At 38.3% G+C, this 24,904-nt stretch overlaps 1 protein-coding gene across 1 annotated transcript in view; it reads right to left on the minus strand.

Moving 5' to 3' along the window:
- Window positions 1–24,904, minus strand: part of LOC129011670 (POTE ankyrin domain family member A-like) — a 55,403-nt gene that overhangs the window by 11,987 nt on the left and 18,512 nt on the right. The window contains exons 8-11 of the mRNA XM_054446822.2: window positions 13,823–13,853; window positions 13,245–13,336; window positions 10,671–10,743; window positions 193–254 (exon numbers count right to left, since the gene is read on the minus strand). Of these exons, the coding sequence (XP_054302797.2) occupies window positions 194–254; window positions 10,671–10,743; window positions 13,245–13,336; window positions 13,823–13,853 (257 nt within the window). The 3' untranslated portion in view covers window position 193. The remainder of the gene's footprint in view (window positions 1–192; window positions 255–10,670; window positions 10,744–13,244; window positions 13,337–13,822; window positions 13,854–24,904) is intronic.

The following is a 24,904-nucleotide window of genomic DNA, read 5'->3' on the forward strand; positions in this document are numbered from 1 at the left end:
AATTGTACTATGCAGTAGCAATATACTTAGCCCATAATTGCTTTACTAGTTAGGGGCTGAAAACATTAGAAAATAATTCCTTATAAGCACAAACAGCAGTGAGAAAGCAAAGTCAAAGCAACTTCTTTTACGTTTTAACATCACTCAATGCTTATATTTTAAACTGATAACAACAAAAACAACAGACAATACCTCAGAATCCAAAAGTGATTCTATATCTCTGTCTTGTCCGGATTCTGACGTGGGTGTTGTATCTGTAAAACATTATGAACAAAGAGAGTTATGAGAACATTTATCACCTTGAATTTTAAATGCATATGCAAGGCTGTACACATTCATAAATATTTCAATAAAGTAAAAGTAAGAGCAAAATAGAAATTCAGAGGATTAAAGTAGATTTAGGAAGAAACTGGTAATATGAAGAAAGACAGCAAAAATATTTCAAAGAAATGAATATTGTATTTGAGTCTGACATACTTTAATGTATTTTTATAATAGTATGTAAGCATTAAAAAATTCCCGCAGATATTCACTAACTTATCACTTCTGTTGTTTTTGTCAACAAAAATTAAACTGTCATTATTTGTGTACTCTTGTGGGGCACTTTCAATAACATCAGTATCATTTTGTCTTTGTCCATTTGCTGGCTTAATTGCTCCATCCTATTAAAAACAACAACAACAACAACAACAAACTTCAGGAAACATTGTGTTTATTCACTCTACCACTCAATCATTCAACCAGTAAGACAACAAACATTCACTGTGTCTATCAAATCATAGGCAATATCCTGGGAGAAGCTGAATATGTATATACATGATAGATTCTGCCTTATAGTTGAGTGAGGGCAGAAATATATGAAAACAAGTAAAAACAGAAAAGTTACAATTCACTAGTTCTACAACTGAAGTGAACAAAGTACAGTAAGGGCACAAAAGAGATAACAGTTCTACCTGAGAAGTTCAGGAAATGCTGCAGAGATAGGGACTATTTTGAAAGAGAGAGAAAGTGTAGAGTGAGGACATTAGGGTTCCTATACAGGACAGCATGAGCAAAAAAAAAAAAAAAGAGGCATGAAATGGCATGGCAAATGAGGGCTACCAAAGTAATGATAAAACTGGAACACAGAGTGAATAAGATAAACAGATAAAATGGGAGAATCAGGCCAAAACATAAAAAATATGTATCCTATGTATCCTGCTACACTGTGAGCTTTCCCCAGGATGTAATAAGGATCCATGCAAAAGTAGATGAGTTACATCATAATAAAAATATGTTAGAAAGGTCACCTTGGCAGCAATGTAAAGTTACATGAACATGGTGACGGGGACAAAACTAGACAAGAGTATTTCAAAATTATGGGTCAGAGAGTGAATTACAGTAATAAGATATAAAAATGGTAAGCTTGTGGAAAATATGGAGGTTGGTGAGTGACTGGACTGGTGATTTGAGGGAGGGCTGGAACCCGAAATTTCTCCTGCTTCGACGTTTCAGTGCTACTTACTAGGTGTTATTTATTAGGATAGGAAAACCAGATGACAGTAGGTCACAAGTCAAAAGGGTCAAAATCAGTAGAATTAAATCATGCAAGCCTATAGAGAACTCTGAAATTTTGAAAATGAAAATACAGAAAGTAAATTATGAGATTCAATTTTGCAATTATATATTTCAAAATTTTTTTCAAAAATATAAGATATACTTTTATTAATACATGCAAACATTTATTTCTGGAATATTGTGGTAACATGCACTTAAAATTGAGTGAAAATTTTTAATTTTAAAACATCAATTCAAAATGCTGCCAGAACATTCGTTTTTAAAAATTCTGAAGTTTGAAATTGTAGAGAGAAATGCTTCTGTGATTACAGAATTATGAGGCATTTTTCAGCACTACTATAATGTAAGAGAGAAATGTAAAGCCCTATTTTTAAAATTGTATAGCTTTCTTATTCCCCTGTAAACAACATACTAATAATTCTTTTTTTTTTTTTTTTTTCCCATTTTTTTTTTTTTATTATTATTATTATTATTATACTTTAGGTTTTATGGTACATGTGCGCAATGTGCAGGTAAGTTACATATGTATACATGTGCCATGCTGGTGCGCTGCACCCACCAACTCGTCATCTAGCATTAGGTATATCTTCCAATGCTATCCCTCCCCCCTCCCCCCACCCCCACAACAGTCCCCAGAGTGTGATGTTCCCCTTCCTGTGTCCGTGTGTTCTCATTGTTCAATTCCCACCTATGAGTGAGAATATGCGGTGTTTGGTTTTTTGTTCTTGCGATAGTTTACTGAGAATGATGATTTCCAATTTCATCCATGTCCCTACAAAGGACGTGAACTCATCATTTTTGATGGCTGCATAGTATTCCATGGTGTATATGTGCCACATTTTCTTAATCCAGTCTATCATTGTTGGACATTTGGGTTGGTTCCAAGTCTTTGCTATTGTGAATAATGCCGCAATAAACATACGTGTGCATGTGTCTTTACAGCAGCATGATTTATAGTCCTTTGGGTATATACCCAGTAATGGGATGGCTGGGTCGAATGGAATTTCTAGTTCTAGATCCCTGAGGAATCGCCACACTGACTTCCACAAGGGCTGAACTAGTTTACAGTCCCACCAACAGTGTAAAAGTGTTCCTGTTTCTCCACATCCTCTCCAGCACCTGTTGTTTCCTGACTTTTTGATGATTGCCATTCTAACTGCTGTGAGATGGTATCTCATTGTGGTTTTGATTTGCATTTCTCTGATGGCCAGTGATGGTGAGCATTTTTTCATGTGTTTTTTGGCTGCATAAATGTCTTCTTTTGAGAAGTGTCTGTTCATGTCCTTCGCCCACTTTTTGATGGGGTTGTTTGTTTTTTTCTTGTAAATTTGTTGGAGTTCATTGTAGATTCTGGATATTAGCCCTTTGTCAGATGAGTAGGTTGCGAAAATTTTCTCCCATTTTGTAGGTTGCCTGTTCACTCTGATGGTAGTTTCTTTTGCTGTGCAGAAGCTCTTGAGTTTAATTAGATCCCATTTGTCAATTTTGGCTTTTGTTGCCATTGCTTTTGGTGTTTTAGACATGAAGTCCTTGCCCATGCCTATGTCCTGAATGGTAATGCCTAGGTTTTCTTCTAGGGTTTTTATGGTTTTAGGTCTAACATTTAAGTCTTTAATCCATCTTGAATTGATTTTTGTATAAGGTGTAAGGAAGGGATCCAGTTTCAGCTTTCTACATATGGCTAGCCAGTTTTCCCAGCACCATTTATTAAATAGGGAATCCTTTCCCCATTTCTTGTTTTTGTCAGGTTTGTCAAAGATCAGATACTTGTAGATATGTGGCATTATTTCTGACGGCTCTGTTCTGTTCCATTGATCTATATCTCTGTTTTGGTACCAGTACCATGCTGTTTTGGTTACTGTAGCCTTGTAGTATAGTTTGAAGTCAGGTAGTGTGATGCCTCCAGCTTTGTTCTTTTGGCTTAGGATTGACTTGGCGATGCGGGCTTTTTTTTGGTTCCATATGAACTTTAAAGTAGTTTTTTCCAATTCTGTGAAGAAAGTCATTGGTAGCTTGATGGGGATGGCATTGAATCTGTAAATTACCTTGGGAAGGATGGCCATTTTCACGATATTGATTCTTCCTACCCATGAGCATGGAATGTTCTTCCATTTGTTTGTATCCTCTTTTATTTCCTTGAGCAGTGGTTTGTAGTTCTCCTTGAAGAGGTCTTTCACATCCCTTGTAAGTTGGATTCCTAGGTATTTTATTCTCTTTGAAGCAATTGTGAATGGGAGTTCACTCATGATTTGGCTCTCTGTTTGTCTGTTATTGATGTATAAGAATGCTTGTGATTTTTGCACATTGATTTTGTATCCTGAGACTTTGCTGAAGTTGCTTATCAGCTTAAGGAGATTTTGGGCTGAGACAATGGGGTTTTCTAGATATACTATCATGTCATCTGCAAACAGGGACAATTTGACTTCCTCTTTTCCTAATTGAATACCCTTGATTTCCTTCTCCTGCCTAATTGCCCTGGCCAGAACTTCCAACACTATGTTGAATAGAAGTGGTGAGAGAGGGCATCCCTGTCTTGTGCCAGTTTTCAAAGGGAATGCTTCCAGTTTTTGCCCATTCAGTATGATATTGGCTGTGGGTTTGCCATAAATAGCTCTTATTATTTTGAGATACGTCCCATCAATTCCTAATTTATTGAGAGTTTTTAGCATGAAGGGTTGTTGAATTTTGTCAAAGGCCTTTTCTGCATCTATTGAGATAATCATGTGGTTTTTGTCTTTCGTTCTGTTTATATGCTGGATTACATTTATTGATTTGCGTATATTGAACCAGCCTTGCATCCCAGGGATGAAGCCCACTTGATCATGGTGGATAAGCTTTTTGATGTGTTGCTGGATTCTGTTTGCCAGTATTTTATTGAGGATTTCTGCATCAATGTTCATCAAGGATATTGGTCTAAAATTCTCTTTTTTTGTTGTGTCTCTGCCAGGCTTTGGTATCAGGATGATGCTGGCCTCATAAAATGAGTTAGGGAGGATTCCCTCTTTTTCTATTGATTGGAATAGTTTCAGAAGGAATGGTACCAGCTCCTCCTTGTACCTCTGGTAGAATTCGGCTGTGAATCCATCTGGACCTGGACTTTTTTTGGTTGGTAAGCTATTGATTATTGCCACAATTTCAGCTCCTGTTATTGGTCTATTCAGAGATTCAACTTCTTCCTGGTTTAGTCTTGGGAGGGTGTATGTGTTGAGGAATTTATCCATTTCTTCTAGATTTTCTAGTTTATTTGCATAGAGGAGTTTGTAATATTCTCTGATGGTAGTTTGTATTTCTGTGGGATCGGTGGTGATATCCCCTTTATCATTTTTTATTGCATCTATTTGATTCTTCTCTTTTTTCTTTATTAATCTTGCTAGCGGTCTATCAATTTTGTTGATCCTTTCAAAAAACCAGCTCCTGGATTCATTTATTTTTTGAAGGGTTTTTTGTGTCTCTATTTCCTTCAGTTCTGCTCTGATTTTAGTTATTTCTTGCCTTCTGCTAGCTTTTGAATGTGTTTGCTCTTGCTTTTCTAGTTCTTTTAATTGTGATGTTAGGGTGTCAATTTTGGATCTTTCCTGCTTTCTCTTGTGGGCATTTAGTGCTATAAATTTCCCTCTACACACTGCTTTGAATGCATCCCAGAGATTCTGGTATGTTGTGTCTTGGTTCTCGTTGGTTTCAAAGAACATCTTTATTTCTGCCTTCATTTCGTTATGTACCCAGTAGTCGTTCAGGAGCAGGTTGTTCAGTTTCCACGTAGTTGAGCGGTTTTGAGTGAGATTCTTAATCCTGAGTTCTAGCTTGATTGCACTGTGATCTGAGAGACAGTTTGTTACAATTTCTGTTCTTTTACATTTATTGAGGAGAGCTTTACTTCCAAGTATATGGTCAATTTTGGAATAGGTGTGGTGTGGTGCTGAAAAAAATGTATATTCTGTTGATTTGGGGTGGAGAGTTCTGTAGATGTCTACTAGGTCCGCTTGGTGCAGAGCTAAGTTCAATTCCTGGGTATCCTTGTTGACTTTCTGTCTCGTTGATCTGTCTAATGTTGATAGTGGGGTGTTAAAGTCTCCCATTATTAATGTGTGGGAGTCTAAGTCTCTTTGTAGGTCACTCAGGACTTGCTTTATGAATCTGGGTGCTCCTGTATTGGGTGCATATATATTTAGGATAGTTAGCTCTTCTTGTTGAATTAATCCCTTTACCATTATGTAATGGCCTTCTTTGTCTCTTTTGATCTTTGTTGGTTTAAAGTCTGTTTTATCAGAGACTAAGATTGCAACCCCTGCCTTTTTTTGTTTTCCATTTGCTTGGTAGATCTTCCTCCATCCTTTTATTTTGAGCCTATGTGTGTCTCTGCACGTGAGATGGGTTTCCTGAATACAGCACACTGATGGGTCTTGAGTCTTAATCCAGTTTGCCAGTCTGTGTCTTTTAATTGGAGCATTTAGTCCATTTACATTTAAAGTTAATATTGTTATGTGTGAATTTGATCCTGTCATTATGATGTTAGCTGGATATTTTGCTCGTTAGTTGATGCAGTCTCTTCCTAGTCTCGATGTTCTTTACGTTTCGGTATGATTTTGCAGTGGCTGGTACCGGTTGTGCCTTTCCATGTTTAGCACTTCCTTCAGGAGCTCTTTTAGGGCAGGCCTGGTGGTGACAAAATCTCTCAGCATTTGCTTGTCTGTAAAGTATTTTATTTCTCCTTCACTTATGAAGCTTAGTTTGGCAGGATATGAAATTCTGGGTTGAAAATTCTTTTCTTTAAGAATGTTGAATATTGGCCCCCACTCTCTTCTGGCTTGTAGGGTTTCTGCCGAGAGATCCGCTGTGAGTCTGATGGGCTTCCCTTTGATGGTAACCCGACCTTTCTCTCTGGCTGCCCTTAACATTTTTTCCTTCATTTCAACTTTGGTGAATCTGACAATTATGTGTCTTGGAGTTGCTCTTCTCGAGGAGTATCTTTGTGGCGTTCTCTGTATTTCCTGAATCTGAATGTTGGCCTGCCTTGCTAGATTGGGGAAGTTCTCCTGGATAATATCCTGCAGAGTGTTTTCCAACTTGTTTCCAGTCTCCCCGTCACTTTCAGGTACACCAATCAGACGTAGATTTGGTCTTTTCACATAGTCCCACATTTCTTGGAGGCTTTGCTCGTTTCTTTTTATTCTTTTTTCTCTAAACTTCCCTTCTCGCTTCATTTCATTCATTTCATCTTCCAGGGCTGATACCCTTTCTTCCATTTGATCGCATCGGCTCCTGAGGCTTCTGCATTCTTCATGTAGTTCTCGAGCCTTGGTTTTCAGCTCCATCAGCTCCTTTAAGCACTTCTCTGTATTGGTTATTCTAGTTATACATTCTTCTAAATTTTTTTCAAAATTTTCAACTTCTTTGCCTTTGGTTTGAATATCCTCCCGTAGCTCGGAGTAATTTGATCGTCTGAAGCCTTCTTCTCTCAGCTCGTCAAAGTCATTCTCCATCCAGCTTTGTTCCGTTGCTGGTGAGGAACTGCGTTCCTTTGGAGGAGGAGAGGTACTCTGGTTTTTAGAGTTTCCAGTTTTTCTGCTCTGTTTTTTCCCCATCTTTGTGGTTTTATCTACTTTTGGTCTTTGATGATGGTGATGTACAGATGGGTTTTTGGTGTGGATGTCCTTTCTGTTAGTTTTCCTTCTAACAGACAGAACCCTCAGCTGCAGGTCTGTTGGAGTACCTGGCCGGCCGTGTGAGGTGTCAGTCTGCCCCTGCTGGGGGGTGCCTCCCAGTTAGGCTGCTCGGGGGTCAGGGGTCAGGGACCCACTTGAGGAGGCAGTCAGCCCGTTCTCAGATCTCCAGCTGCGTGCTGGGAGAACCACTGCTCTCCTCACAGCTGTCAGACAGGGACATTTAAGTCTGCAGAGGTTACTGCTGTCTTTTTGTTTGTCTGTGTCCTGCCCCCAGAGGTGGAGCCTACAGAGGCAGGCAGGCCTCCTTGAGCTGTGGTGGGCTCCACCCAGTTCAAGCTTCCAGGCTGCTTTGTTTACCTAAGCGAGCCTGGGCAATGGCGGGCGCCGCTCCCCCAGCCTCGCTGCCGACTTGCTGTTTGATCTCAGACTGCTGTGCTAGCAATCAGCGAGACTCCGTGGGCGTAGGACCCTCTGAGCCAGGTGCGGGCTATACTCTCCTGGGGCACCGTTTCCTAAGCCCGTCGGAAAAGCACAGTATTCGGGTGGGAGTGGCCCGATTTTCCAGGTGCCGTCTGTCACCCCTGGAAGGGGAACTCCCTGACCCCTTGTGCTTCCCGAGTGAGGCAATGCCTCGCCCCTGCTTCGGCTGGCGCACGGTGCGCTCACCCACTGACCTGCGCCCACTGTCTGGCACTCCCTAGTGAGATGAACACGGTACCTCAGATGGAAATGCAGAAATCACCCATCTTCTGCGTCGCTCGCGCTGGGAGCTGTAGACCGGAGCTGTCCCTATTCGGCCATCTTGGCTCCTCCCCCAACATACTAATAATTCTAATCTCCTATTTACACCATATAGAATGGTAGCTAAAAATTGGAGAAAGGATCTAGTATAAAAAATTAGGCTAAGATTATCCAAGCTGATGATTGAAGTTTTAAAATACATCTATAATTTTCAAGCAGGAACCAAGGAAATATCATCAAGTACAGGAAGGTACATGGAGAAATACAGATATATCATAGAGACCTCTGCTCATAGTATATCCCTAGCAATACTGATCAGTATTTACTCTAAAATTAGTGTTTTGTAAATATTGCTATAATAAAGAGTTTAATTTTATACTATAAAACGATATTTTAAATTAGTTAAACATGATTAGCTACCACTACCTGAAAGCTGGAACATTATTACTACTGAGAGAGAAAAATGGAAAAAGAAATGTTCCACTTGGACAAAGAATTAGTAATTGGAATTCTACAGAGTAATGTATGGCTTGAAAAGATGGCTAGAACATCAGCTGGGGCTCAAAAAAGTTTAAATTTTTTAATCTAAAATTCTAATCTAAGCTTAGAGTTGAAAGATACTAGAAAATATACTGTAACCATCTTTTCTAGTGATGGCATATTTCTAATTCATTTCCTTCTTATTTATGGCATATGTTTACAATATAACACATCTGAATTTATGCATCGTATACATTAAAAGGAAATATAGGCCGGGCATAGCGGCTCATGCCTATAATCACAGCACATTGGGAGTCTAAGGCGGATAGATCACTTGAAGTCAGGAATTTGAAACCAGCCTGGACAGCATGGGGGGTGCACGCCTGTAATCCCACATACTTAGGAGGTGGAAGCAGGAAAATCACTTGAACTAAGGAGGTGGAGGTGCAGTGAGCCGAGATTGTGCCACCCTGCACTCCAGCCTGAGTGACACAGTGAGACTCCGTCTCAAAAAAAAAACAGGGGAAATACAAATATAAGCCATATTTTAGAAATGTAATAGATTTAATTATTAGTTATGTTATGTATATTATGTTACTTGTAACCCTCCATGTATAGAAGTCCATTTGTCCATGAATTTATTTACATTCCAAAATACTATAAGCTTGTTACAAGCAAGGTGTTATTCTAGGTACTCCAGGAAACAAACAAATATGTTTCCTAACCTCCAGTAGCTCATACAAATGCAGGAATTTTTAAATGATTATTTAAATAGCTAAATACAAAAACTTCTGAAATTTAAAATTTAAGTATATAATACAAGGATTTGGAGTTGATATTTTCACAAACTACAATGCAAAAAACTGAAATTAAAGTCTTATTATATGGTTATTAAGAGTCTGCTTCTAGAACTGGTTGTTATATTGGGCAAAATATGTATACTTCATTTAGATGAAGAGTTTTAAGTGTACTCAATGAAATGACTTGGAAAACACAGTGGAATCTCTTTGTAATACAGATTTTGAGAAGAAAATGTACATTTCTAATTTTCCACAATTTTTTTTTAATTAGAGAAAAGGTCTTGCTATGTTGGCCAGCCTGGTCTTTAACTCCTGGGCTCAATAAATTCTCCCACCTCAACCTCAACCTCTCTAATAGCTGGGACTACAGGCATGTGCCACAATACTCAACCAAATTTCCACATTTTTTTTTTTTGAGACAGAGTCTCACTCTGTCACCAGTCTGGGGTGCAGTGCCATGAGCTCAGTTCACTGCAACCTCCACCTCCTGGGTTCAAGTGATTCTCCTGCCTCAGCCTCTTGAGTAGCTGGGATTACAGACGTGCACCACCACACCTGGCTAGTTTTTGTATTTTTTGTAGACAGGGTTTCAACATGTTGGCCAGGCTGGTGTGATCTTGGCTCACCTCCTGGGCTCAAGCTATCCTCCCACCTCAGCCTCCCAAGTAGCTGGGAATACAGGTGTGTATGTCACCATGCCTGGCTATATTTTGCGAGCTGGGGTCTCATCATGTTGCCCAGGCTGGTCGCAAACTCCTGGTCTCAAGTGATCCACCTGCCTCAGCGACCCAAAGTGCTGGGATCATAGGCGTGAGCCACTGCGCCTGGCCAAATTTCTGTAATTTCTAATATTATTTTAGCCTAACTACTCAGTCAAGGATAGAAACAGAAAAAGTTCTCTCCTATCAAGTACATGATACCAAAATAGTAAGTGTCCAAGGAAAAAAGAAATGATATGCTGATATGCCATCTCCTGTATAGGTTTGACAATGAAAGGCATTGGGAGATTCCATGGTTACTTACTATAGTAAGTAATTTGATTCATTAAAGATTTCGTCAGCCATAAGTATCATAAAAGTATGTATGATTTAAAAGTCACAGTAAGAATACTTATCAGAGTAAACCTTGACCATGTGTCAAATTTCCTCTATGGTAAGAAAGCTTAGCCTAATATAATTTTCCTGCTACATTGTATTTTCCAGCCCATTCTTGTTTTACCCTCACCCTCTTAGTATTTAACAATCATTTGTTATTTAGCAAAGTAAAAAAAAAAATTTAATTCAACTACTCATATTTCTAAAAAAGGCTTTCTCTAACCAACTATTCATTACAAACATAAAACAATAAGTAGACCACTGCTAAATTTTAAGAGTAAATATAGAAACCTAGATTCAGAATGAGAAAATTAATTTCATTAGAGCATTTTTACCTTGATATCAGAATCAATGTCTTCATTATCTGATGTAGGCAATATATCATCAATAGTTTGTTTGCCAGAAAACCTTTGGAGCAAAAATATACATAAAAATTAGTGCATTCATTTCTTTAAAAATAATTTCCAAGTTCATATCTGGATGTCCCCTCCAAAAAAAAAAAATCAGGTGAGAGGTCAGCTATGTGTATATTAAATAATGTTTCTTAATACAATTAAAATTTAATCTGTTATAAAAGATTGTAGTTACCTCCTTCCACCTCTCCCAACATATCAAATATAGTCAATGAAGACACCTTCAGTTCCAGAACAAATCATGACAGCCAATATATTGGCAGAGCCTGAGAATAATAGGTCTTCACAAATTGCATGTCCTGGATGGAGGCTGAACTGAAAATCCAATTAATGGCTTACATAATTTTTGTTACCTGAACTGCAACAAATCTGATAACCTTAAAAAAGGCAGAAAGATACACTGTCTCAGCCAGGCACAGTAGTTCATGCCTGTAATCCCAGCAATTTGAGAGGCTGAGGTGGGTGGATTGCTTGAGCCCAGGAGTTAGAGACCAGCCTGGGCAACATGACGAGACCCCAGCCCTGAAAAAAAATAGCCAGGCATGGTGACACACATACCTGTAGTCCCAATTACTTGGGAAGCTGATGTGAGAGGACAGTTTGAGCCCAGGAGGTGGAGGTTGCAGTGAACCAAGATCACACCACTGTACTCCAGCCTGGGCAACAGAGTGAGACTCTGAGGAAGAATGAAAGAAGAAAGAAAGGGAGGGAAAGAAGGAACAGAAAGGGAGGGGAGGGGAGGGAAGGGAAAGGAGGAAGGAAGGAAGGAAAAATGGAGGGAGGGAAGGAACAAAGAAAGAAAAAAAAGAAGAAAAAAAAGAAAAACTGTCTTTTCTCCATTATCTACCTCTGATTCAAAGATTAATCTGTGTCACTTGAAAGCGGCAGTCTTGGTTCTTCAGTGTGAAAACCAATTCAGAAGGCCTTATTGCTTCCCTTTACTCTAAAACAGTACAAGGAGTCTAAAAGCTAAATATACAAAAGTCAAAGGACAAATGTATGTTGTTATTAAAAATACTATTCCCAGAAGGATTAAAACAGTAAAAATTATAAAATCCAATTATTTTCCCTGTATAAGTCCTGCCCTATTCAGGTCCACATAAACTTAGCAAGCCCTTTAAAAAGTTTCAGAGGCTCTCAGATAAACGAGGAGAGAGATTGCTGGAAAAACAACAGTCCTGGTAGTTGTACCTCTACTTCCCTTAAGGACTATCTAACTATCTTCCTTCCTATGGGCTCCCACTTGTAGATTCCTCTTCTGCAAGGCTCTGTGGCAACCTCCACCTTTAAATATTCAGCCAATGGAAGGACAAATTCCTGAAGGGGTGAGTTCCAATTACCAAAATCAGGAGCTCTCTATTTCCTGGAAAACAAGCTAAAGGGAATCTGTCATCTGCCCCAGCTTCGATGTGGTAACAACTACTCAACTGAAGCTCCATGACTGATTTGCCAGCCAATCCCACCCCTGCCCTAGCCTACATGGACATGGGAAGGATGTCAGTGGATTAGAAAAAGAGGCAGGTGAGAGGACACCTGCCCTGGGCCACAGATCTATGTAGTTCAGCAACCTCCAGGCCCCTGGGTACTGGAGGGGCTCTGAGACATCCTCTGCAAGTTGTGGTGAAAACTTGAAGTCTGTCACTTGCTCCAATTAAACAAACAAACAAAAAGGCAGCAACTTGTCCAGGACTCCTTTGAACCTATTTTAATATGCCTTTCTAGATAACTCCTAATATCCTGTATCTTTCATTCCTATAACTTATCTTTATCAAATTTGTCATAAACCCTAATATTCTGATCTCTTTTCTATAACCCTTATTCCTATCTAACTCAGTGTTGTTTCTCTTCAAACTAGGGCTTTCTCTACTAATTTCATTCTTACCCTCTATCATTAGGTTCACCAGTTAATTCCATCTTTTCCTCTTCCACTGTTTTCCCTAGTCCCACTTTCCCTTTCTATTATTAAAAAAACCCACCAACAGGATGATAAAAAAGGAAGAGCACTGAGCTTTCGGAGGAGTTCAGGAGTTCCAATATTATTTCTGCCACTTCCTATAAACAAATAAGTAACTTTAACCTGTTTCAGTTTCAGATTCTCCATCTGAGCAACCAATTGACCAGGGTGTTAAACACAGATTGAAGTACTAGATGATATTTCAATTTCTCACTAAGATTTCTTAAAATCCTGAAATTCTATGTGCTTTTGATATGTCTCTAGAGAAAGGGGGAATGCTTAGCTGGAAGAAATGGAAAAAATAATAATAGAACAATAAAAAAACACCAAGAAAAGCAAAGAGGAAGGTTAAAAACTCAAGAAAAGGTTATAGAAAAATCATAGATTTTGAGAAAAAAGCTTCACGGAACTAGGCTGGGCAAACTAAAGAGAAAACTAAACTGGGAAGTCGGTAAGGAGAGAAATCAATTAGAAATCGCCTCTAACTAGATGTGAAACATACTTATCATAACATGGTCTATATGTAGATGTCCTTCACTTACAAGAAAATAATTCCTCTTCAGGACTTGCCTGGTCTTGCTTATGTAAAACCCATGGTCCTGTGGCTATAGCTAAATGAGACCTGTCCTGAAACCTTTGAGGGTAAAAATAAGGCACTGGTTACCACTGAAATTGTTAAGTATATTAGGACAAACTCTTGAATTAAACAGGCTTCTAAGGAAAAGTGTGTAAGACAGAGTTAATATATAACTAGATTTGACTTTCTGAATTCATCTAATTTGTACTTGTACCTTGATCCCAGTGCTGCACAGGTATCTATCAATCTATGCTGAGGGACAGAGAAGGAATTTGGGAGCCCAGCAAGCTGTTGGTCAAATCATGGGTCAGCTGCTTGTTAATTATGGGATCGTGGCCAATTAACCTCTCTGAACCACAGTTGCCTAATTAGTAAACAGTAGGTTATAATAGCCTGGATATTTTGCAAAGCTGTTGTGATGACTATATGAGTTAAGCATATAATATGGTTTCTAACCCAGAGTACAACACTCAACAGATGTTAGTTTCTTTTCTCTGTATTCCCTTAGTTAACATATAATTTTTAAAAATCTGTGAATCCTACCTGATAGCAGAGTCTTCAGAACGCCCATCCACTATTTAAAAAAAAAGTAAAATCCATTTTAATCAACAATAGAAAAATGTAGAATATTGAAAATCTAAAAGGGCCTGGTTGCACCTGCTTGTAATCTCAGCTACTCAGGAGGATGAGGCTGAAAGATTGCTTGAGGAGCCCAGGAGTTTGAGACCAAAGTGGGCAATATAACAAGACTCTGCCGTCTTCATTTTTAAAAGTTATGCACACTTTGATGAATGCTTTAGACCTTGTTTTTTAATGTTTTTTAAAGCATAAGATTAATGCTTTCTTACAAAGTATTCTTTTTCAGATTATATGGAGACTATACTAAAATTAATATTAATTACATTATTGATAGGCAATTAATAATTTAAGAATTCTTACTTTCCCTTCTTGGTATCTATCAAATTCAATAGAGAATGGGGTTTATGAAATGTGATACCTACAAGTGAACTGCTATGTTCAATAATCATAACCCTAACTGAACTCTATCAGATTGACTGCTATTATTAGCAAAATCTGTATCATAAGTGAACAGTATCAAACTTAAATAGCATGATTTCTGGACTAACAGACTAGGACTGGTTAGAACAGAGTATATAGCAACACCCCCTTAACCATAATATGTGTGAAAAAACAACATTCTTTCTCTGCTTTCACACCACAACAGTGATCATTAATAGAGAAAACTTATGTGACCAAATGTGTGGGGGACATTTCCCCACCAACAAGGAATCAAACAATTCTGCAACAGACACAGACTGGGTTTTCTGTAAGTCAATTTTGACACTATCTACCTGGACATAGTGTCAGATCCCACAGGTAGAGGGCTCACTACCCAAGGTTGCCCACTCCCCACACCCATCACAATTCTGGGCCTCCAGAACTCCTGACTGGCTATCTTCAAGTTAAGGTTACGGTTGATCCATGACCCCTCTTCTGGTTTAATTAATTTGCCAGAGTGGCTCACAGAACTTGAGAAGACATTTACTTACATTTCCTGGTTATTATAAAGGATATTACAAAGGATACAGATGAAGAGTTGCATAGGGCAAGGTAAAGAAAAGGCGTACAGAGTACCATACCCTCCAAGGGTTCACTACCCTCCAGGAACCTCCACATATTCAGCTATCTGGAAGCTCTCTGAACCCAGTCCTTTGGGTTTTTATGGAAGCTTCATTACATAGGCATGACTGGTCAGATAATTGGTCACTGGTGATCAACTTAACCTTCAGCCCCTCTCTCCTTCTAGGAAGCTGAAGGATTTGGAGGGTGACCTGGAAGTTCCAACTCTCTAATCATGTCTTGGTCTTTCTGGTGAGCAGTCCCCATCCTGAAGCTATTTAGGGGTTTCCAGCCATCAATCAATAATTAGCATATCAAAAGACGTAACTTTGGAAGTTTTAAGAATTTTAGGAGTTGTATGCCAAGAACTGGGGTTGAAGACCAAATACATATTTTACAGTATTATATCTGTGGTTTTGTTTTCTGTGGTTTTAGTTACCGAATGTAACCCATGGTCCAAAAACATGAAAATTCCAGAAATAATTTATAAGTTTTAAACTGCTTGCCATTCTGAGTAGCATGATGAAATCTCCAGCCATCTTGCTCCATCTCTCCCAGGACTTTTATCAGTCTTTGTCTAGGGTAACCATACTGTACGTGGTATCCACCAATTAGCCACTGACATGTTCTCCTCCTGACATCCAACCATCAACATCAACAAGGCTCACAGGAAGCAGATCATCCTCCTTCTGAATGCCAATAGTAGCCTAATTCTACATCACAATGCTTATGTCATTCACCTCACTTCATCTCATTACAGAGGCATTGTATCACCCCACATCATCACAAGAAGAAGCGTGAGTACAAGAAGATATTTTGAAGGACTACATTCACACAACTTTTATTGTAGTATATTGCCATAATTGTTCTATTTTATTATTGTTGTTGTTAAGCTCATACTGTGTCTAATTTATAAACTAAGCTGTATCACAGATATGTATGTAGAGAAAAAGCACTGCATATATAGGGCTCAGTACTATCCACAGTTTCAGGCATTAACTGGGGGTCTTGGAATGTATCTCCCAGAGTTAAGACAGGGCAACTGTACTTATTTTGTTGGACACTACACAGCTGCTGCAGCTCTACACTTAAAAATGTTCAGTTTAAGAAAAAATTTCCTGTCACAAAAAAGCTAGGTCTATGGGCACTGTACTATGTTTTATGGTAAAACAAAGAAAAGAGACCAGAGACAAGGATTCTTGCAAAGACTTTTCAGGTGACAGTGGAGAAGAGCTCAAGAGAGCTCAATGTACTCACTGTCACTAATCCTCTTCTGGGAAAGATACCAATTAAGTTTACTTAGTTCTAGCTATTTTCTCTGTGCTATGTACGGAACAAACAAGGCTCAAATTCACCTGCCATTTTACTTCTCATGAAAAGAACCACTGGAAAGATCACTCTCCTAAGAGCATATCCATGCAGAACCATATCATTTATTCAGAGAAAAGTTTAAGGAGAAACACTGTGGAGGTGCGGGTAAGTTGCCAGGGAGTACAACCTCATATGAAAAAAATATATAAACAACTATCAACTCACTCAAGCTTTCAGAGTGTGCCAACAGCTGTCACTCTCTCTAGTGGAAGAAAAAACATTCTTTTTCACTTCATGTAAAGCAAAACATTGTGACTTGGCATTTCCTGGGAAATCCCAAGCTTGTGCCTGGCTTCCTCCAGACTTTACCACTAGACAGAGAATTTAGCTGTAGATTAGCCATGTTATAACAACATAGAATATTTTGAAACTCATCCCTCAAAAGAAGAGAATCAGTAAGTAACATATTTATTCACCTACAGTATTCACTACTTGGACTTATTTTCTATTGAAAGGTAAATATGAAAGACTTTGGGATTCCAGTTTCATAAAGTATAAACTCTAGAGATTGTCTTCTGTTGCTAGAGTCTATCACCAATCCTAGGGAAACAGAGATATGTGACCTTTTCTACAGAGAATTCAAAATACTTGTTTTGAGGAAACTCAAAAAAATTAACAATAACACAAAGAGAAACTCAGAATCAAGCCGAAATTCTGAAATTGAAAAATGCAATTGACATACTATATAGAATGCATCAGAGTCTTTTAGTAAAATAATAAATCAAGTGGAAGAAAAAATTGTGAGCTTAAAGACAGGCTATTTGAGAATCCATAGAGGACACAAAAGAAGAAAAAGTACAGAATGGTGAGGCTCACGTACAGGATCTAGAAAATACCTCCAAAAGGGCAAATCTAAGAGTTATTGGCCTTAAAGGAGAGGCAGAGAAAGAGACAGGGATAGAAAGTTTATTTAAAGAGATAATAACAGGGAACTTTCCAAATGTAGAGAAAGATATCAATATCTAAGTACAAGAAAGTTATAGAACATCAAGCAGATTTAATCCAAACAAAACGACCTCATGACATTGAACAAACTCTCAAAGTCAAAAAGAAAGGATCCTAAAAGCAGCAAGACTTTTTTTAAAAAAAGCAAACAACATACAATAGAGCTCCAATACATCTGGCAGCAGACACTTCAGTGGAAATCTTACAGGCCAGGAGAGAGTGGCATGACATATTTAAAGTGCTGAAGGAAAAAAGAACTATTGCCCTAGAACAGTGTATCTGGTAAAAAAAAAAAAAAAATCAATAACCTTCCAACATGAAGAAGAAATAAAGATGTTCCCAGATAAACAAAAGCTAAGGGATTTTATGAGTACCTGACCTACCGTACAAGAAATGCTAAAAAGAGTAACTCTATCAGAAATAAAAGGAAATTAATGAGTAACAGATAATCATCTGAAGGTACAAAACTCACTTTTAATCATAAGAAAAACAAAAAATATTACAACACTGTAACTGTGGTATGTAAACTACTCTTATCCTAAGTAAAAAGACTAAACAATAAACCAATCAATAATAACAACTACAACTTTTCAAGACATAAATATATAACATAAATAACTGGTGCTGGGAAAACTGGATACCCATATGCAGAAAAATAAAACTAGACCCCTGTCTCTCACCAAATACAAAAATCAAAATGGAACAAAGACTTAACTTAAAAACCTCGAACTATGAAATTACTACAAGAAAACATTTGGGGAAATCTCCAGGACATTGGAGTGGGCAAAAATTTCTTGAGCAATACCCCACAAGCACAGGCAACAAAGCAAAAATGGATAAATGGGATCACATGAAGTTAAAAAGCTTCTGCACAGCAGAGAATACAATCAACAAAGTGAAGAGACAACCCAGAGAATGGGAAAAAATATCTGCAAACTGGCCATCTGACAAGCGATTAATAACCAAAATATATAAGGAGCTAAAACAATTCTATAGGAAAAAATCTAATAATCCAATCAAAAGATGGCAAAAGATTTGAATAGACATTTTTCAAAAGAAGGCATACAAATGGCTAACACGTATATGAAAAAGTACTCAACATGACTGATCATAAGAGAAATGCAAATCAAAACTATGATGAGGTATCATCTCACCCCATTTAAAGCTACTTATAACCAAAAGACAGGCAATAATAAATGTTGGTGAGGATGTGGAAAAAAGGGAGCCCTTGTAGATTGTCACTGGGAATTTAAATTAATATAACCACTATAGAGAACAGTTGGGAGGCACCACCAAAGCACTAAAAATTAAGCTAATATATGATCCAAGAAACCCACTGCCAGGTATGTACCCAAAAGAAAGAAAATGAGTATATCAAAGAGATATCTGCACTCCGGTTTGTTACAGGACTGTTTTCAATAGCTAAGATTTGGACGCAACCTAAGTGTCCATCAACAGATGAATGGATAAAGAAGATGTGGTACATATACACAATGGAGTACCATCTAACCATAAAAAAATGAGATCCAGTCATTTGCAACAGCATGGATGGAATTGGAGATCATTATGTTAAGTGAAATAAGCCAGGCAGAGAATGACAAACACTGCATGTTCTTGCTTATTTGTGGGGATCTAAAAATCAAAACAATTGAACTCATGGACATAGAGAGTAGAAAGAAGGTTACCAGAGGATGGGAAGGGTAGTGGGGCGGGTGGGGTTAGTGGATAGGTGGGAATGGTTAATGAGTACCAAAAAATAGAAAAAAAAAAAAAAAAGACCAAGTATTTGGTAGCACAATAGGGTGACTATAGTCAACAATAACTCTTCATTTTAAAATAAAGAGTGTAACTGGGTTGTTTGCAACTCAATGGATAAATGTTTGAGGGAATGGATAGCCCATTCTTCATGATGTGCTTTTTCACATTGTATGCTTGTATCAAAACATCTCATGTACCCCATGAATAGATACACCTACTATGTACTCACAATATTAAAAATTTAAAAATATAAAGCTCACAATCAATTTTCTCCAACTTAAAGAGGGTTTCATTAATTTTTGTAATAATTGTGCATCAGGCTGGGTACAGTGGCACATGCCTGTAGTCCCAGCTAATCAGGAGGCTAAGACAGAAGCATTGCTTGAGTCCAGAAGTTCAAGGCTGCAGTACATTATAATCACACCTGTGAATAGCCACTACACTTCAGCCTGGGTAACATAGTGAGACCCTATCTCTTAAAAATAATTAATTAATTAATAAAATGATTGTGCATTATTCAGGTAACTGGGATAATTGTAGAAAAACACAGGGCCATCAGATACAGTATAATACCAAACTAGTGATAATAGAGTTTATTTTGTTTTTAATCTTAGTTTCATATAAAACTAAACAGGATTCACCTCTTAAAGGCAGTTCTTGACAAAACAAGTCAAAAAGTCCAAAAAAAATTGTGTCCAATATGTAGGATGAGTTATCCACTGCTCTCCCAAAATAGTGGATCTGATCATCAAGGAATAATACAACTTGTAACTTATTTGGAGGAAAGGGAGTTTTCATATGTAGATGATTAAAAGTGTGATAATCCATTCAACCACACAGTGTAATTAAATCAGAGATTACCGATTTCTGAAAAAATGTAACACCAGAAAAGCATTTCACATTTAAACAATGTCAAATAAAACAATTTCTATTTGACAATCTAAAAGACACTTAAAATCTTGGCAGGCCATCATCAATGACACTGTCATTGTAGCGCAGATATAAAGTTCATTTAGCCTTAGGACTGAAAGAATACCAGGTATACATTAGGATAGGTAACCAATTATTTTAAAAGGAAATAATACACATTTGTCAAACATACATATGTTAGAAATGTGTTTTAATAGTATTTTCCTTAGGGATGAAGTTCAAAAGGAAGTAGTAAAAGCAGAGATGTCACAAGAGGGCAAATGAAAAGGGAATTGCACTAACAAAAATAATCAGGTACTGACTTTTTTACTGATGTTATTAGAATACTGCAAAATACTGAGAACTACTGCATTCAGCATATTCCCTCATTTTTTTTCTCTGTGACATTAGTTTTCTGCAATAAAATATTTAAAATATCTCAGTTTTTCGAAACCGCTACTCTGCGAACTATTTCTGATCAAAACTTGAAATGCTCTATTATAATTCCATGTCAGAGGAAGGGTATGTGCATCTCATAGTGGCTTCCAGTTGTTGCTGCCAGATTTTTCTTTGAGAATGCACCCAGAAGAACTTATCAAGGACTTGAGCACAAAAAGATATTCCCATGAAAACCAGATAAGAAAGACTCCATTTTTCCTTACATGTGACCTTTAGGTTTTGAAAATTCTGAAAAATGTTGGCATGTGAACTCACCAGTCTAGACCAGTTTCCTCTCCTTGTGAAGGTAGCTGCTGCAGTTATAAAAACAGTTAAGTAGGATCTTGGTAGGTGCATTCTTCCATGTTGGAACTCCAGAAGTATCAATCATAAATAATAGACCTTGTGACTCTAAAATTGTTCTTTTGAAAAAAGTAGCATGAGAGAGCTTTCAAAAGTTTAATCTAATTTACTTTTTAGTTATTGTACTTGTCGGAATTGATACTCCCTCCTTGCAATTCTCATTTAAAAAAAAAATTTGCAACATCACTTTCTCTCCTTTTTTCTTTAGCCACTGCTAAGTCTTCTTTACTAACTCCTTTTCCTCTAGGAAATGTTCATATTCCCAGGGTTTTGTTACTGACCTCCTTCTCATTCTACATCTTTCCCACAGTGGACAAGCTCATTCAATTCTTCGACTTTGCCTAATAACTATGAAAAGATTATTCCACTCCTAAATCTCTGACCTCAGAGTTATCTCTAGCTATAAAAGCTGATTATACATTTACCTACTGAAAATATCCTATATGAATATTTCATTAAACTGAACATGCATAGAAAAAAAAAAAGAATCATTCCTGTTGACTTGCTGCTCTTTGCTCTTTATTCACCTGAAAATTTCCTACTTCTTACTCATGTCCAAGTTAAATGCTAGTGTACAACCTGGAAACCTGGTAATTATCTGAGATTTTTCTCTGCCCCCTAACTTTTTCCCTTCAATAATCACTAAGTTATATTAACTGTACCTCCTTTCTGTTTCTGTTTTATATTTCCACTGCCACTGGGAATATAAACATAAAAAAAAAACATGTTTACATTTTATGTTACTATTTCCTAAACATAAGCTTTTATAGAAAAAAACAATTAATTATATTTCTTACATTTAAAAAATTAAGCAAAACAAATGAAAAAGGCATAATACCAGTTTAAAAAACCAACATGTTACAATTAATAACTAAGTGGTATAATTTGGATCTGTGTCCACACCAAATCTCATGTCAAATTGTAATCTTCATTGTTGATGTTGGAGCCTGATGGGAGGTGATTGGATCGGGGGGCAGAGTTCTCATGAATGGGTTAGCACCATCCCCTTAGTGCTGTTCTCATGATAGTGAGTTATCATGAAATCTGATGGTTTAAAACTGTGTAACATCTCCCCTCTCTGTCTCTTCCTCCTCTTCTGGCCATGTGAAGATGCCTGATTCTGCTTTGCCTTCTGCCATGAGTAAAAGCTTTCTGAGGCCTCCCCAGAAGCAGATGCTGCCATCCTTCCTGTACAGCCTGCAGAACCATGAGCCAATTTAATTTCTTTTATTTATAAATTACCCAGTCTCAGATATTTCTACACAGCAATTTGAGAAAGAACTAATAAAGAAAACTGGTACCAAGGGTGGGGTATTTCTATAAAGATGCCTGAAAATGTGAAAGTGACTTTGGAACTGGGTTAAGGAGAAGAGGATGGAAGAGTGTGTAAGGCTCAGAAGAAGACAGATTAGGGAAAGTCTAGAGCTTCTTAGAGACTTGTTAAATTGTGACCAAAATGCTGACAGTGATTTGGACAATAAAGTCGAGGCTGAAGAGGTCTCAGATGGAGATGAAAAACTTATTGAGAACTGGAGCAAAGGTCACTTTTGTTGTGTGTTAGCAAAGAGCCTAACAGCATTATGCCCCTGCCCTAGAGATTTGTGCAACTTTGAACTTGAGAATGATGATATAATGTATCTGACAGAAGAAATTTCTAAGCAGCAAAGCATTCAAGTGTGGCCTGGCTGTTTCTAACAACCTATGTTCATATGAATGAGAAAAAAAAAAAAAACCTGAAAATGAGATATTTAAAATATATTTATTTAAAAGGGAAGCAGAGCATAAAAGTTTGGAAAATTTGCTGCCTGGCCATATGGTAGAAAAGCCCATTTTCAGGGGAGGAATTCAAGGAGGCTGAAGAAATTTGCATAAGAAAAAAAGAAACCAAGTGTGAATATCCAAGACAATGGGGAAAAGGCCTCAGAGGCATTTCAGAGACCTTTGCAGCAGCCCCTCCCATCACAGGCCCAGAGGCCTAGGATAAAAGAATGGTTTTATGGGCCAGGCCCAGGGCCTTGACACCCTGCACAGCCTCAGGAAAAGACTCCCTGTGTACTAGCCACTCCAGCTCTAGCCTTGGATCAAAGGGGTACAGGTATACCTTAGGCCACTGCTTTAGAGGATGCAAACCATATGCCTTGATGGCATCCACATCGTCTTAAGCCTGCAGGTGCACAGAGTGCAAGAGCTGAGGCTTAGAGCCTCCACCTAGATTTCAGAGGATGTATGGAAAAGCCTAATGTCTAGGCAGAAGCATGCTGCAGGGACAGAGCCTTCATAGAGAACTTTACTAGGGCAGTGCAAAGAGGAAATGCAGGGTTGGATCCCAACACAGAGTCCTCACTGGGGCACTGCCTAGTGGAGATATGAAAAAAAGGCCACTGTCCTCCAGAGCACAGAATAGTAAATCCCCAGAAGCTTGTACGATGCACCTGGAAAAGCTGCAGGAACTCAATGCCAGCCTATGAGAGCAGACATAGGGACTGAACTCTGCAAAACCACAGAGACAGCACTGCTTAAGGTTTGGGGAGCCCACACCTTGTACCAGTGTGCCCTGGATGTGAGATAGGATGTCAAAGGAGATTTTTGTTTGAGCTTTAAGATTTAATAATGGCCCCATTGGATTTCAGACTTGTGTGGGGCTTGTATCCCCTCTATTTTGGCCAATTTCTCCCTTTTGGAACAGGAGTGTTTACGCAAGGCGTATGCCTCCATTGTATCTTGGAAGCAACTAACTTGTTTTTTATTTTATAGGCTCACAGGTGGAAAGGAGTTGCCTTGTTTCAGATGAGACTTTGGACTTTAGCAATAATGCTGGAATGAGTTAAGACTTGGGGGACTGCTGAGAAGGGATGATTGTATTTTGCAATGTGAGAAGGACATGAGATTTGGAGGGACCAGGGGAGGGGTGGAATAATATGGTTTAGAATTGTGTCCCCACCAAATCTCATGTCAAATTGTAATACTCAGTGTTGGAGGTGGGGCCTAGTGAAAGGTGACTGAATCATGGGGGCAGAGTTCTCATGAATTGGTTAGCACCATCCCCTTGGTGTTGTTCTCATGATAGTAAGTGAATGAGTTATCATGAGATCTGGTTGTTTAAAAGTGTACAGCACCTCCCCTCTCTCTTCCTCCTGCTACAGCCAGGTGAAGATGCCTGCTCCTGCTTTGCCATCCACCATGAGTCAAAGCTCCCTGAGGCCTACCCAGAAGCAGATGCTGCCATGCTTCCTGTACAGCCTGTGGAACCATGAGGCAATTAAACCTCTTTTCTTTATAAATTACCCAGTCTTGAGTATCTCTATATAGCAATGTGAGAATGGACTAATACACTAAGCTTCCTAAATTTATTTCACCATGGATGGGTAAAAACCTCATAATAGATTGATACTAGTCCAAGAATTGGTGACAAGGAAACTATAGCTCTAATTACTGCAAAAGCTTCCTTTGTCGCCCAGTCTCTTTTACGTAGTTACCTTCCATCTATCCTCTATATGAGAAGTTAGCAAACTACTGGCCCACAGGCCAAATCTGGTCTGCCTTATGCTTTTATAAATAAAGTTTTATTAGAGCACAGTTATGCTAATTTGCTAACATGTTATCTATGACTGCTTTCACACTACAATGGCAGGGTTAAGTAAATATGACAGAGACCACATGATCTAAAATATTTCCCACCTGGCCCTTTACAGTAAAAGCTTGCCAATCTCTGCTGTATACCATGAACAGAATGCCCTAATACTCAAATCAAATCTTGTGACTGCCCTGCTCAAAATTCTTCAATAAATCCATACAGCAAACATTGCTGGCTCCCTACTCAATATCCATTTCTTTTTCTTTCTTGCTGGAGAAACACAAGAGTATCTGGATATTTAGCATCCTAATACGCTTCCCCAGCTCCAAAAAGAGAAACAGTTATTCTAAGCTAATCACAGTAACTACATTTGCTTTCCCAGTGCCTGGTTAGGAAAAAACATGTGATGTGACCCAGCCCACAAAATGTTGCAAGAAGTCCACTGCATAATTCCGAGATTTCTCTCTGTTTCAAAGAAACATGTGAAGACAATCAGCCCTTCTAGCCTTTAGATATTGTATTGTGAGAACATGATTTTTGGAGCTGTTGCTAATTAGCCAATCATGAAAGGGGACATGAACAATACAAGGCCAACAGCACAGCTGAAAGAGGGACAAGTGGGATCTGATGGTATCACCTAACCACCA

The sequence above is a fragment of the Pongo pygmaeus genome, chromosome 14 (genome assembly GCF_028885625.2).
Source record: "Pongo pygmaeus isolate AG05252 chromosome 14, NHGRI_mPonPyg2-v2.0_pri, whole genome shotgun sequence".
Taxonomy (NCBI): domain Eukaryota; kingdom Metazoa; phylum Chordata; class Mammalia; order Primates; family Hominidae; genus Pongo; species Pongo pygmaeus.